Source organism: Sceloporus occidentalis, unplaced genomic scaffold (genome assembly GCF_023333645.1).
Source record: "Sceloporus occidentalis isolate IW3139 unplaced genomic scaffold, rSceOcc1.0.p SCAF_2, whole genome shotgun sequence".
Lineage (NCBI taxonomy): Eukaryota > Metazoa > Chordata > Lepidosauria > Squamata > Phrynosomatidae > Sceloporus > Sceloporus occidentalis.
In genome coordinates this window covers 98,708,412-98,724,556 of record NW_028316982.1, presented here as the reverse complement: position 1 = coordinate 98,724,556, position 16,145 = coordinate 98,708,412, and the positions used below count along the sequence as shown (strand labels likewise).

Genomic DNA, 16,145 nt, shown 5'->3' with positions numbered 1-16,145 from the left:
GAGAGAATGATGAAGCACCATCTGCCATTTTTGCTTTCCTTTCCTTTCCTTTCTTCTGGCAGGGGGAAAGGGAGAAATATTTTCTTTGCAGGGAAGTCTTTCAAGAGTCTTATTCCTCCACTTCCTTCCTCTTGCACATGTAATTAAAAATAAACTTTAAAAGAAGAAATAGGATATTTTGAAGTAAATTCTGTTGAAAACTGCAATCCTGGACAACAATTTCCCAACCTTCTTTTGAGTTATTCGGCTGCAATACTGCATACATTTCTCCTGCACACTCTGAAACTTACTTCTGAGCAAACCCTCATAAGATTGCATTGTTAGTGTTTTCAGCTGTTACTCTGACAATCTCATCAATTTAGCGGCCTTCCCTCTCAACCTTCTCCTTTGGCCAGAATTCTGGAATGATTTCATGGACTGACTAATGCCATGGTTATATTATTTATAATATGTGTAAACCACCGAACAACAGAAGCACATTAAATCCATTATAAATAAAACAGAATCAAACATAAAATGACAAGCCTGATAAAACCATTCACAGTATAAAATTGTAGTCAATTAAGCCACCAGCACCTGCATGTTCACACAGCAGAATTAAAACATCATAAAGATCTTACAATCTCATAGTATGTCTCAGAATCATTTTTTAAAAAAGTATTCTCCTAGTGCTTGATTTCCTCCAGGAACTACGCTGTCTTGGATTTTCCCAAAGATGAATCCATCCCCTTTCAGTCTTCAATCTGCCTCTTTCAATATCACACCCTTTAGTTTTTGCCCTGCTCTGCCTCTTGCTCCTTCCACAGACTGTGCTTTATTAATACAACAGATCCCCAAATACTGTTTCCTGTAATTGCCTCTCTTCAGATCAGAAGGTAACAACTTATGGCCTTTCAAACACTGTTGTATTGGATTCTCCATCAGCCCTAGCCAGCACAGAGCATAAGGGGTGATGGAAATTACAACCCAACAACATCTAGAAGGGCCTATTCCTTTGTGCAACTTTGTGGTTTCTACTTTCAACTCCTTCCTACCATCAGCTCTCCATTTGTTTGACCACTGTTCTGTGAACTATTTCCCCCACTAATACCCAGCCCAAGCCTACCCCTATACTTGCTGTCTCTTTGCGTGGTCTTGAGCTTTGGAACATTTCTGGAGGAAATAAAAAAACTGGACTGATTTTGTTAAATTTAAAATTCATGCTCTCTTCCAACTCATCTGCTATCTATCTGGCCAAGCAGCACCATTACACTGCCAACATCTATGCCCACTCCTTCCAACAATCCCCAGAGCCTTTCCACCGTCTTGAATATTCCATTAAGGTTGGCTCATTCTTTACTTTTTGACTCATACCTCCACTTTCAACAGGGAGAAAAATTAAAACTATTCATCTCTCTCTTTCTTCTCTGCCACAAATACACTACATGGCCATTGGTAAGGTCCTGCTTGCCAGTCACAATTACCCAAACTACAATTGTTGAGAATGGATGTGATTTGAACACCCCCAAAATGCTGCATAAATTTAATATTATCTTTATCTTTTCATGCACATTGTTTCCTGAATGTTTATTACTGTTTCAAAAAGAAAGCCCCAATTGCCATTTACAAGAACTTCAAAAGGAGGTCTGGACAGAATTTGGGCTTCCACTTCAATTTGTTTTCTACCTAATGTTGTATTAAGGCAATTGAGGAATGAGAAATGGCGGGTAATTCTAGTAACAAAGGATCTTAATCAATTCTTATTTTGGATTAATTGTTGCACATAAATGCTGTTTAATCAGAAAAGTAGTTCTATCAGTCTCCCAAGGAGCTAACATGACATTCCTGCTCTATCAAAACTGAGCACCTTTCATTAGCAGATCAGAAGATGTCCTTTCACTTTAAGTGTTTCTATTCAAGGTCTCCTAGCATGCATAAACTTCTGCAATGGCCCCATCCTATTTCCCCCTTAAAATTATGATCTTAGTTTCCATAATTTATTTTTTTCACAGAAATTCATAATATATAAATGACAAATTACCCAATGATAATGGACAATTAATTCAAGGTCATAACAGAGGGTTATCCATCTTTCCTTAGTCAATTCAGGCAAAAAAGGGAGAATCAATGCAGACACAATGTCACAAGCATGAGGTTTGAAAGCTATGGACCATTTCACACTACACAACGATAGCATTATGATTCCACTTTAACTTTCACAGTAACATACTATAAAATCCTAGGATATGCAGTTTAGTAAGGGGCACTTAGAATTGGTAGCCAGAGACCTCTAGTGCTTCCTAAACTACAAACTCTAGGATTCCACAGAATGTAGTCATCACCACCACCATTTTATTTATTTATATTCAGGCTTTTCCCAAGTCTAAGACTCAAGGCAGTTTACAACAGTTAAAAGAGACGTAGCTTAAAATATATATCAATATTATTAAACCATGGTATATAGCAGGGGTAGGCAACCTACGGCCCGTGGGCCGGATCCGGCCCGCCGAGGCCTTCCCGCTGGCCCTTGCGCAGTCCTGCCGCCGATCGCCGCCGATCGCCCCGTTTTTCCGCCGCTCCGAGCGCCATTTTGTTTTTCAAAATGGCGGCCGAAGTCTTGCGTGATCTCAGGATGGCAAAGGTCACGCGAGACTTCGTCGCCATTTTGAAAAACAAAATGGTGGCGCCCATCTAGGAGGCCCGGTGCAGCCCCTGGAGTACTCCAACAGGGCTCCAGGGGCTGCAGCAGGCCTGCAGCAGGCTCCACCTCGCCCTCCGCCCTCCTCCTCCTCCTGCCTAAGAGCAGGGAAAGGAGGAGAGGCAGAAGGAGTGCAGAGCCAGGGAGAAAGGGAGCCAGGGAGCCACAGCCACAGCGAGGCAAGAGAGGTTGGTTCATTGGGGGAGGGGGTTAGCTGAAGCTACACCAACTACTTGTGGCTTTCTGGGTTGAGCCAGTGCATGCTTGCTGCCTTTAATTTTGAATTGCATTTTAGCAATTTCCATGCCTGTAACTTTAATATTATTATTATTATTATTATTATTATTATTTACTTGCCCTTGGTGTACTTTCTGCAAAATTCCCTCTCAATGAGAAAGAGGAGGAGGATGAGAAAGAGGAGGAGGAGGAGGAGAAAGAGGAGGAGGAGGAGGAGTGTGACTTTCCAAAGTGCATTTCTGTGTATTTTTGGTGCATTTATTGCTGAAAGGTCTGCTGTAACAATGATAGTAGTGGTGATGATGATGATGCTTCGGTGGAAGCTCCACCCCGGCATGCGGCTCTGCCCCCGGAGGGTGGAAGTTCCAACCCCAGCATGTGACTCTGCCCCTGGGGGTTGGAAGCTCCACCCCTGGCATGTGGTTCTGCCCCCGGAGGTTGGAAGTTCCACCCCCAGCATGTGGCTCCGCCCCTGGGGGGTTGGAAGCTCCACCCCTGGCATGTGGTTCCGCCCCCGGAGGGTGGAAGTTCCACCCCCAGCATGTGGCTCCGCCCCCGGAGGGTGGAAGTTCCACCCCCAGCATGTGGCTCCGCCCCTGGGGGTTGGAAGCTCCACCTCTGGCATGTGGTTCTGCCCCCGGAGGGTGGACGCTCCACCCCCGGCTTCGGCCCCCCAGTTGTCTGAGGGACAGCAACCTGGCCCCCCGCTCAAAAAGGTAGCCTACCCCTGGTATATAGTATTATAATTGTATAGTGTGAAAGGACTTTATTTTAACAATTCTTTGGCGGGATACAAACCGCCGCTTTGTGGCGCTTCCCTGCCGCCGCCGTTTGCTCCGCGCGGGAGCTGCAGCAGTCAAACCGCGCGGCTCCCGCGCGGAGCAAAAAAGAAGCTCCATTTCAGAGCTTCTTCTTGCGGCGCCTCTATGACGTCGCGAGGCACCTGGCGCGGACTCGCGACGTCATAGGCGCCGCGACACGTCTGGACGCTATGCGTCCAGTACGTAAAGATGGCGGCGCCCATGTAGAAGGGGCGCCGCCATCTTGTACGTATAGGATACGTACTAGGGTTAGGGGGGTGCGGAAGCACCGCCCCTTCCTAACCCTAGTACGTATCCTATACGTACTATATGGCGGTTTGTATCCCGCCTTTATTTCAATGATATACTCTGAGTTTTTGCTAGCATAGCACACCCACCAGATGATACTAATTCAGATTTGTCCTGCCAATCTACAATCAAATCAAATACTATGGCCTCAGTCCTACTGGAAGCCCCAACTAAAGCAGACACATGGAATCAATGGAATTAATGTAAGTGTTGATTCTCCAAGACTCGATTCAGAAAGTCTGCTTTGGATGGGACTACCAACAGGGTTGAGACCTATTATATCTCACAAAAAAACTTACTGCCTTCTCTCTCATTTCATGGTGGAAAAAGCTACTAACCTCTCCATCCTGGAAATGCTTTTTGAGTTGCTTCAGCATGAGATTGAGCTTTTTAGACTGCACTCCACTGTACGCCAACAGCATACTGCCAAACTGGCGCTCTGTGATCCGTCCATTTACAGGATCATGCCTTTCAAACTGGAAAAGAAAAAGAAAAAAGAAAACTAGATTCCTTGCATTCATTTATTCATATTTGAGAAATTCTCTTCTACATTTAAAATGATATATAGATAAGCACATGCAAACAAAACACAGTTTTTGAAAGAAAAATATAATGATAATGAACTTCATAATCAATGTAACTATAAATTAATTTGCAACAATCATAAAAGAGCTGACATATTTGATCTTCCCTTCATATGTTCCATTCTTCTTGGGAATTGTTAACGTTGTGGCCATAATCTTGATTTATCATTTCTACCTGAAATTAATGCAGGCTTTTCTATAAGGTTCTTGATGTGTGTGTGCATTTTTTAATGACAACCTTTAGTTCATAGTCTTCAAGTGTTCAAAATTTTAATGAGAACTAAAACTAGTTTGTAAATGGAAATGAGAAATGGGATAATAAAATTAAAATGAATATTGAGATAATCATTCTTGTAGGTTTAGAAATAAAACCATTATTATTTGTGATCCCAACACCAGTTGTAAATGATTGGTCTTTGGTTACAGCTTTTGTAGAGTGAATTTTATATTAAAATGCTAAGCCCTTGATTTAGTAGAAGCCACAACAGCATGGCTTAAAAAGCTTTTCTCCAAAACTAACAATTATTGCAACTTAAAAATATTAAACAGATTAAAATGCATGCAAAGTCATGACTGAAAACATGCAAAAAGTTAAAATTCAATTAAATTATCAGTTTAATTAAAACTATTTAAAACACATCAACTGAAAGGTAAAAGATAAAAACCAATGGGACTACACTCTATTAAAAGCCCTTGCAGTCAGACTGCAAAAACCTCCTTAAGAAAGGCAGTTCCAAAATCTAGAAACTACCACCAAGAAAGCCCTCTCCCATGTTTGTACAAGATTTAACAGATTTCCCATTCACAGAGCACCCTATTCAAAGTTTCTTATACATACCAGCTAAACACTAAAACATATTCTCTCTAAATATCACAGTTTTAAATTTATTTTAAGATAATGTTGTTAAACTACAAAATAAAAATTACAAAATAAATCAGATGAAAAAGATTTTTGGGGGTAATCTATCCAAGTTGCACAAAAAGTTATAGTACAAAGCAGATGCAATCCATGTTTACTTCTTCCTGCTAATACCGAGAGAATGATACATCACTCAGTTTACCAGTTTGGATCTAGACTCCCGTCTTGGAAATAATGACTAAGTTAAATATGATTTAACGGAGTATGAACTTGAAACATGACTAAGTCTAGAGGCAGCCCATAAAATTTACTGAAAGCAAGAAAGCCCTTTAAACATACCAATGTTTAAACACCGTGCTAAAAAGCTATTTTCCTAAAGATCTATGCATTTATTACAACCAGATTCCAACTTCTGGGGAAATTCACATGTTCTAAGATTTTTTACTCATTATCATATGACCCTCAATAATATTTTAAAACATTGAAAAAGGAAGAACCCTAGACTTTGGATATTGTTTTAAATATTAGAAAGGGAAAAGTAATTCTAGTAGCAAACCCTGTTGTTCTTTAGAAATCCACATTTCAACCAACTGCCTAATTTTAGCACAGCAATCTGTTATATAATATGACTTTAGTGCCTGTTGAACTGTAATCATGTACTAGAGTAGATGATAAACTAAAAGAATGTAATGGAAAGCGTAAATGTTGTCTTTTGAGAATCAGAGTTTCTACCTTTATTGGGAAGAAAAACCTGCCAATTTAGTTGTAAGGCCACAGAAATATAATAGTCCAGTGCTAACCTGACAGGCTGTGCTCTTCAAAGAAATTCTTCCTTCACTTTGTCAACAGATCGATGGAATATTGCTGTATCATTTAGACAGGACTGCATAATAATCCCAAACCCATCCAACCAGCTGCAATTTGTCAGTCATTCTGACAGTATTTTAGGTTTTTTTCCAACTTTGCAGAGGCTCACCCAAAGCTTTGGAGTTTTGCAGAGATTCACCCAAAGCTCCAGAGTAAGCACATGTTGTTCTCATCAAAATGACAAAGAACTGCAGTGAGCACACCAATATTATGCCTTACAGAGCTGTCAAACCCTGTGCTCCGACACTGACATCTTCTAAAAATGTGCTTCATATCTGATGGGAGAAAACCCTACAAATCCTTCCAATATTTGGCAAAACAACAATTCAAGACTTACCATGGGTTAAAATTCTCCAGATATATATAAAAAGGTGCTTAAAATCACATCCCTACAGCTTCCTAGAACAAGATAGCATCATTTTTTAAAGAGAGAAGTCTGGATTTAAGACTTTTTCCATGCCTGTGTTGCATATAAGCCTTACTTTAAGTTTCTTCAAATATATATAGAGGGATCCCCCCCCCCCCCTTCCATCCTTATTGAACTTTGCTGCAGCAGTGGAAGACTTGTCTTAGGCTATATCTGCCTGCATTCCTGCTGTTCCAGTCTATGTGAGAATAAAAGATTTACAAAAGCCTTTTGGTGATATGAACTACAGTACCAGTCAGTATACTCTTTTATACTGACTTACTATATTCCAGTACTAGAGTCACACATATATGTATGACCTCCAGTACCAAAGTCACTGTGCTCCTCAATACCAGATGCTGGAGACCAAGAGCAGGAAGATGTTAATATGCTGTTATGCTGCTTATGGGTATCTCCTTGGGAAAGCTGGTTGATCATTGTGGGAACTGTATGCCAGGCAAGGCAGATCCTTGTTTTGACTCACCATGGCTCTTCTTACCATAAATACTTGTACATAATTTGCATGTAGCAATAGCAATGGTGATGGTGATGAATGGATTAACTAATCAGCAGGTTAATCTATACACATAGAGCAATACTGTACTACCATTTCAGGAAGATTTTTTTGGTAATTGTTACAATTCTACAGTAAAAGATAAACTGTAATTTAATTACAGTTCTGTTACTGAAAACATTACAAATAACTCATTATTTGTGACATATTACTCTAATAATAATAATAATAATAATAAAACTTTATTCCTACCCTGCTTTTTGTAAAAAAAAATTGTAAAAACAATCAAAGTGGCTTACAATATTAAAAGAATACACCACATATACAAAATATCCCCCCATCCTTAAAAAAGAATTAAACAGTTTAAGGTTAAAATTACATAAACAATTAAAACAATAGCAATAGGCAGAGTCATCAGATAATATCTGCACATAGCCAACAGATATTCAAACATAGAAAGAACTTTATTTCCCTCATGGGGGAGGGGGGGCACAGAATCTGAAATACAAATGTGCCCATGAAGAAAGGTTACTGTTGGTCTTAACAAAGCATAACTCAGAGCTTAAAGGAAAAAAGAAGGTTGGTGGAGTGGATAGGGTAAAGCAGCAACAAGTACATATGCCGCGCTCCTTCAGGCAAGCAGATCTTTTGACACTAGGACAAAAAGAATGAGAAATGGCACTAGTCCTGTGCATTTATCATGTATGATGAATGTGCATGTCTCTCCCTTCCTCTCAGAAAATCACACTTCCTTTCAGTACTACATTGAAGAGGAGACAATGTGTGCTATGTGATCAGCTACATTCACACTGTGGCAGCTTACTTAGACACTAAGTAGGCTCTGGTGGAAATTTTATTAGATTCCAGAACTCAGTGGGATCACAGAATAAAATGGGATTTGCCTCTGAAGAAACATGCTTTCAGCCACACTGCATATAATTTAGATGCAGAAGAGTAGAAATTTGTGCTACAGAACAGCCATGAAATGAGATATAGCAGACTACAATTTATTTTACACAAGCAAACATTCTTTAAAAACACACTGAAATGAGAATTGTTTGAAGTTCAAAATTAATTTTTAGCCAAACCTGATGCTCCAATATGAGATATGCAAATACTTAATAAAAGCACTTAAATAGGTAATAAAAATGGCTAGTTATATAGTTTCCCCAAGGAAAACACTCTTCCATGAATAATCATACCCAATTTGTTTTCCACATGAAGTAGTTGAAATAAAAAAAAAATCTCTTCCCTTTCTGCCCTTGTAGAATTGTAAAACATACATACAAAATGGCCTTGAGATCAAGCCTCCTTTGAGACCTCAACAAATAAAATTTAACAGATCAAGGATAATGTCTTCTCCTGAAAGTCACCTAGCCTCTCTGGAATGAATGATGCAAGGAGACTTGCACTGACACTGAGTAAAGGCAGACCACTTAATATATTTTAAAAACATAGGAAAGCAGTATTATTCAGTGTAGCTTTTGTCCTTTCCCATATACTTGTCACACAATGGGCAAGGACACTTTAAAGAGAGTGAGATGACACACCAGAACTCAAGACTTTTTCATTTTATGCATAAGCCTAGCTTCTTTCAAAAATCTGACAAGCGAAGAGTTTTCCTGAATTAAAATTGAAGGCTCACTCAACTCTTATACTCCAAAATATTTGTTTTTCTAATGTGTATAATTTTGATAATTTTTATAATTGAAGCACTAACTACACTAAACCAGTGAGCACTAACTACAGTAAACCAGATTGAGTGTTGGACTACAACTCTTGGAGACGAATATTGGAATCCCTGCTGAGCCACGGAAACCCATCGGGTGACCTTGGGCAAGTCACACTCTCTCAGTCTTTGAGGACAAACCTCTTCTGAATCAATCTTGCCAAGAAAACTGTATGATATGGTAATAATAAATCTGAGTGTTCTTGAAGGAAAAACAACAACAACAAAGCACAGTTATTGAGTGTTATAATTGAGCCCACTGCCCATGCTTCAGAATGGGTCATTTTTTTCAACACAACCTCTTCATTCACAGGAGGCAATCATGCAGAAATAAATTCTGCAGAGATACTACTGGTAGCCTCTTCAAGTAATTCAACTACCTTTCTCAGTCAGAAGTGATCAAGTGCATGAGTAATACCCAACGAAGCTGAGTAACAAAATTAATCAATTCATCATGGAGGTGGACTGGAGGAGACAATGCCAGATCACATTAGGAACTATGGAAAGAGTTCAAGCCTCCGGGACCTAGCAAACTTTATTTTTTTACTTCAAGCACTCTTGAAGTTCCACTAAAGAGGGTCAAAATAAAAATGCTGAGTCAGTATACAGAACTAATGACTTATTACATTCTATGAGCCATACCCATGAATGACATGGATATGTATAGAAGTGCAAATCTTTATCTAAGTTCCCCCATAATTAGGGATCCTACCAGTCTTTTGTGAAGAGAGGAGAGACTTTTCTCTACCACTGTTTTTAAACAATTGGAAATCTGATGCCCTCCCACTGAAAAATCATTTACGACTACAGAATGCTTATCTCTAGGCAGGCAGTTAGGGCTCAAGAGAGTCTTTCCCTTATTTACGTTTTAAACCAGTGGTCCCCAAACTGCGCACTTTAAGAGATTTTGGACTTCAGCTCCCAGAAGCCTCAGTCATGCTGGCCAATAGTTGGGGATTCTGGGAGTTAAAGTCCAAAATTCCTTAAAGGGCACAGTTTGGGGACCACTGTTTTAAATAGATGCTTGCTGCCTTCTCAGGTTCTTAGCACACAGCTGAAGGAATACTTCACCAGCACTACAAACATCCAAAGAGTGTCAGCATACCAAAGGAAACAAGGTCTATTATTTGCTCTTTACTTTTGTTGTCTAGCTACATAGAACAGACATCTGCTTAAAGACCTTCACCTACATGTTAATTTGTTTAAGAAAGCATAATCTACTTTATTGTAAAGATGTGTTTGGAATAATCCTGGAATGCTGCCAGATTCATGGAAAGTTGGCCTTGCAGGGGTGGAAAACAGTACAGCAAAAAAGCAGTAAGAATGATGAATTCAGTTTGAATGTACAAGCATCAGCATGTTTGAACATTTCCTGCTCATTCTGATGATGGTAAAACAGCAAAATCAGGGAATGCTCTTGGTAGCTTGGATCAGAACTACCCTATAAAACAAAATAGTTTTTGTGCAATAGCTCCCATTTCAAATGAGAGCAACAGAATTTCCAGGCGACTGGACATGATGTGCGAGCAGATGAAATCCAACACAGCACTCTGGAACTGACATTTAATTTACTTTATATTCCACAGTGTTAATGGAAAAAAAGAGAAGAAAAGAGGGCAAAGAAAGCATCTTGAGCAGAAGAGAGTCACTTGGAGAGGCATCAAGTTGCAGTCAAGATCTGCACTTTGCAGAACTTAAAGGAGTTGAAAAATCTGGGACCAGGCCCTGCAAAGCAACAAGATCTTCCAAGGACACTTGTGGGAGCATTTGTCACTTTTGTTCTTTGCAAAGGTGGCAGAAAGGGGACCCTTTCCCCCAAAGCAACTGTCAAGAAAAATATATTTTCAGTATTTCCAGTTGAATAGCAATGTCAAAAAGAAAAGAGTTAGAATTTTCTTTTAAAGCCATGGATGATACTTCAGAGATATTCCTCACCATAGCAAATAACTATAAAAAGTGATAGCAGATGGGGATGACACATCAATGTTAGCTATTATAGCAAAGAGTTTGAAAAATACAACATTTGCAGTTTTCCACCTGGGAATAGTGATAATAGTGGAGTATAAAAACTCTTCTTTTATATATGCAGCCCCTTTCCCATTCTCCTGGGTTCCATACAGCCAGTTCCTTGGCACCTCTCTTTCCAAAACTAGCACCACCTGAGACACACCACCTAAGACTGAGGCAGAAGTTACAAAGTTCTGAAGCATTTATAGGAATCCAGGCTCCCACCATTTCCAGACTGCTTACAGAAAGGTTCCAAGAGCCCACAAATGAAAATATGTTGCTACCTCATACTGAGTCAGACCAGCAGTCCAGGGAAGTCAAAGACCCACAGGCAATAATTGGGCCTTGATATCCTTTTCTGCTGCTCTCCTGCTCCCACCAATTCTGTCAAGCCTAATTTGCCTTTAAACATAATGTATGTTCTCTGTGCTTCTTGTGTTCTGTTTCTTTTGTATTCCCCAGAACCTTCCAGAAGCATGAATCTGCTCCTAAACCAGGGGCAAGTGGAACAAATGCTTTGCTTAATGAAAAATGACACACTGAAATTAAAAATACTGTGTTTCTTGCTGCCCCCTCAGCAGATGCAGTGGCAACAGCAAAACAGTATGGCTTCCTATAAATTTAGGGAGGAGGAAATGGCTCTCAGGATTATGATAGCTGGTCAATTCTGCATTAGTCTTTCTTGTCCAGAACTGTCTATTCTGTTTGTCAGCAACTCCTAAGAGCCTTACATTAAAAAACTTCCAAGACCTGTTGTCTAAGCGTCCTCAATTGAAGATTTCAGAATTTAATCTGGGAATATTATGAAGCCCCGATGGTGCAGTGGTTAAATACTGGTACTGCACCCAAAGCGTTGTGAGTTTGATCCCAGGGCTCCTAAATTTACTAAGCCTTCCAGCCTTTTGTAGGTCGGAAAAATGAGTACCCAGTTTGTTGGGGGCAATTGGCTTAGAGACTGTAAAACTCTTACAGAGTGGTGAAGTGGTATAGAAATGTAAATGCTATTGCTATATGTGCTGCCACTAGGTTATGGCCCTTTGACAAGCTTTTCTAATTTCCACACCTGCTGTATTCTACTGTCGCTAGCGCAACATTTCAGACAGCTATCAGTTTTAGGTGTATGTGTGCAAGACCTACATTTACACAGTCAAGACCACTGCCATCCCTTCCAAAAATTAAAATGTATCAGTGTGAAAGGTTCCATCAAACTAACCAACACAGGGTCATAGATTTTTCTCCTCCTCCTCCTCAGTTTTTAAATAAGTAACATTTAAATGTAAAGGTCTCCCACAATTTAACGTGACATAAACTTCCATGGATCAGAAACTGTTTTGTCAGGTGTATGAAGAGTTATCATCAGGTGCCAGAAAAATATACATGAATACAGTGAGAAAAGAGATGGGGGAAAGAGAAAGTACTGGGATAAACTGTTATTGGTTGTGTCTCTTCAAGATATGAACCTTCAGTTTGTTGTTTCTCAGTGCCTTCAAGATGCTTTATGACAATCTTATTACAAGTTTTTGTTTTGTTTTGTTTTTAGCAAGCTTTACTCAGAGGAGTTTTGCCATTGCCTTCCCTGTTGAGGGAATGTGACTTGGCCAAGGCCATCCAGTGGGCTTTCATGGCAAAGTGAAGATTTGACCTGTGGTTTCCTGGAGTTCTAGTCCAACATTCAAAATACTACAGCAAGCTGGCTCTCATTATTATATCATCATGAAGATTTAGGAATAATTCCCTCCCCCACATCATTTCCCCCCGTGTATAGATGTAAGGGACGTGGTGGCTCGAGCTGTTAAGACACTGACTCTGTTGATTGCAAGGTTGGCAGGTTGAGGCCCAAGTGCTGCGTTACAGAGTGGGTGTCCATCACTCATTCCAGCTTCTGTCAACCTAGCAGTTCAAAAGCATGCAAATACTAGTAGATAAATAGGTACCACTTCCGTAAGAAGGTAAACAGCGTTCTGTGCAGTCAAGCTGGCCACATGCCACGGAATTGTCTTTGACAACGCTAGTAGCTCTTTGGCTTAGTAATGGAGATGAGAGCCACCCACTAGAGTTGGACATGACTTGACAACCTTTACCTTTTACAGATGTTTTAACTAATGAGGAATAACACTTCATATACTATAGGAATGGGCAAAGTGCTGCCCTGGATTTGCATGACCCTCCCTCTAAGTGGCCCCCAATACTTCTATAATCTTCAGACTGACTATTTTCTGACCCAAGAATGGTGAACTGCTGCTCCTGGAAGTGCCCATGTGCAATAATTTACTGTTAAAATAGTTCTCTCTGTACTACATTAAAAAAAAATACATTTTTAAAAAAAACACTTTGGAATTTTTGTTTTATTTTTCAGTAGTCCATGCAAACCTGGAGTGTGTTGGGGCATAAAAGTGGCCGCTGGACCTGCTGCAGTTGACCAACCCAATCTGGACCATAAAACATACATCACTTTTCCCCCCTTCATGTCACAAAGCTCAGTTGTTTTTGCTGTGGCTGACTAATGTAGTTACCACTCTGGATTTTTTTACAGAACACTGCTGAAAGCCAGCATGGTATAGAAGTTTGGGTATTGGACTAGAACACTGGAGACTAGGGTTTGTATCCCCATTTGGCCACAGAAACCCACTGGGTGACCTTGGGAAGTTACACACACTCAGTGTGTCAGATGAAGGCAGTGGCAAACCCACTCTAAACAAATCTTGCCAAGAAAACCCAGTGATAGGTTCACCTTAGGGTTTCCATAAGTGAGAAGTGACATAGGGTCACCATAATTTGGAAATGAAGTCATGCAACAACAATACTGCCAATCATATCTACCAAAATGAGTAAGAGGCACTCTTAGCCACTGGAGCCACTTGTATGTTTAGGGATAAAGTTGAATCAATTAATACATCAAAATCACTAATTCAATCTTTTAAGGCAGGGGTGGGCAACTGTGGCCCCCTAGATCTTTTTTGGGCGGTGTCTCCCATATTCCATAAACCACCGGATGGGCTGGAAGGGGTTGTGGCCCAGAAACACCAGGAAATCCCTTGTTGCCCACTCTTGCTTTGAGAAAATGCAACAATTTTCAGACTAGACTGAACATCATTCAGTTGGACAAACCAGTCACTAACAATATAACCATTCTGGTCAAAGAGATCTTAGTTTATTGGTCTTCACATCTATCACCATGTCTAAACAACAGTTTTTAACACCCAATGTCTTTCCTGAATTTGATGAAAAAGAGATAGAACTGATTATCATCTATGTATTGATGTAGTTCAACCAAATTATGCAGCCTACCTCACCCAGAAGCTCCATGTAAATGTTAAGGAGCACAGAGAATCAGTATTGAAGAAGAGTGTGAGTTATTAACACAAAACTTGTTAAAATTTAATAGTCAACATAACACACATTGGAACACTAGGGGGAGAAAAACTCTTAGTATTTCCCAGAAGGGTACATGGCCATTAACTGGCCAGTTGGATTACAGTAATGTGCTCTATGTGGAGCTGCCTTTGAAAAGTGCTCAGAAACTTCAGTTGGTCCAAAGAGTGGCAGATAGGTTGTTAACTTTCTGCAATAGCTCCATTGGCTTCCAGTCCATTTCCAGGCACAATTCAAAGTGCTGTTTTTGACCTATAAAGCCCTATTCAGCTTGGGTCTAGGTTATTTGATGGACCATATCTCCCTTTATGAGTTCATTAGAGTGCTAGAGAGGCCCTTTACTTTCTTAGGGTCATTTCTCAGTGGCTGCTCCAAAATTCTAGAACTCCCTCCCTACAGAAGCCAGGATGACCTATCTATGTTTTCCTTTTGACAGCAGATAAAACCATTTTTGTGTCCTTAGGCTTTTTCAGACTGATGAAAGATGAGCTTTTAAATTCTATGCAACTGAGATGTTAAGGTTTGCACATAGCTTTTAATACATTTTAATATTTTAATGTGTAATACTTTTCACTTTATAAATAGGTTGGTTTAATTCAACTTTTAATTTATACTTTTTGATGCTTTTGCATTGTTTTAATTTGTGTGGTGTGCCTTCAAGTCATTTCTGACTAATGGCGACCCTAAGGCAACTCTATCACAAGGGTTTCTTGGCAAGTTTATTCAGAGGGGGTTTGACATGGCCATCCTCTGAGGCTGGGAGAATGTGCTGTTTTAAATTTGTTGTTAGCCACCTTGAGTCCCTACATTGGGAGAAAGGTGGGATAATATAATGTAATACAATACAAGGCGAGCTACAAATAAAAATTTATTATTATTATTATTTATTATAATAGTACAGTAATTTGTAATACTAATTTATTTATAATCATCATCATTATCAACACGGAGATAGCTCCATGGCATTCCTGACTTACATGCGCCAAGGCACACAAACAGAACAATCTAGAAGCCTGATGAAAAATGGGGGAGGGGGACAATGTTGAAAAGAACTAATTGGTAGCATGGTAAAACTGGCGGAAAATCTAGTAAAGGCTTTGATCAAGAAGGGGCTTTCAGAAGAGAGAAGCAAACGACTTCTCATAAATCTCTTGGCTGCCACCAGTATTTCCACATTGTCTGCTGCTTCTCAAGACCAATTAAGGGGCAGTTACTAGGTTAACAAGTATGTCTTCTGGTGACAGCAAACTCCTCATGGATGCCAGGTGCTTGAGAGATATTTCTGACATATCATTGACCTTGCAAATGCACTGCAGTCTGGAATGGAATGATAGAATTAATAGCAGCCTCAAGCAGTTTCCAAAACTTTAATGAGCAATTAAAAAGGTTATGTAAAGAAGCACTGCACCTTTAGCTTCCAAGTCATGCATGAAAGTAACTTAGTCTGCAAGAAATAATCCTACATTTTCTTATTATTATCTATAAGCCTCTTCTCATGAAGTTCCAAAGAGAGGCAGGGAACAGACTCTCAGGATGGGAAAAAACAGCACTTCTGGAATTCCATATCTCAAGCTTATGACTAATTTGCAATTGTTTCATGTGTGCTGCCATGAAATGATATACACATAACATTGCTCTTATTCACTGTGATTAGCGATCCTGTAAATAGCATTTTAATCTCCATCCAATCCAAAGATTAGTGAAATGTATGTGCCATCACTGGTGTCAATGGGTAGGTCTCTGAACCAACATTCTTATTTGCTTTTTAAAGGATTGAGAAAGGT

The 16,145-nt window shown here is 39.8% G+C and overlaps 1 protein-coding gene across 3 annotated transcripts in view; it reads right to left on the bottom strand.

Annotated features, from left to right (window-relative positions):
• The window catches only part of MICU1 (mitochondrial calcium uptake 1), a 180,494-nt gene that overhangs the window by 49,075 nt on the left and 115,274 nt on the right, over positions 1–16,145 (bottom strand). For all 3 annotated transcript variants that reach the window (XM_089510395.1, XM_089510397.1, XM_089510396.1), the window contains one exon: positions 4,362–4,499. In XM_089510395.1, the coding sequence (XP_089366521.1) occupies positions 4,362–4,499 (138 nt within the window). The remainder of the gene's footprint in view (positions 1–4,361; positions 4,500–16,145) is intronic.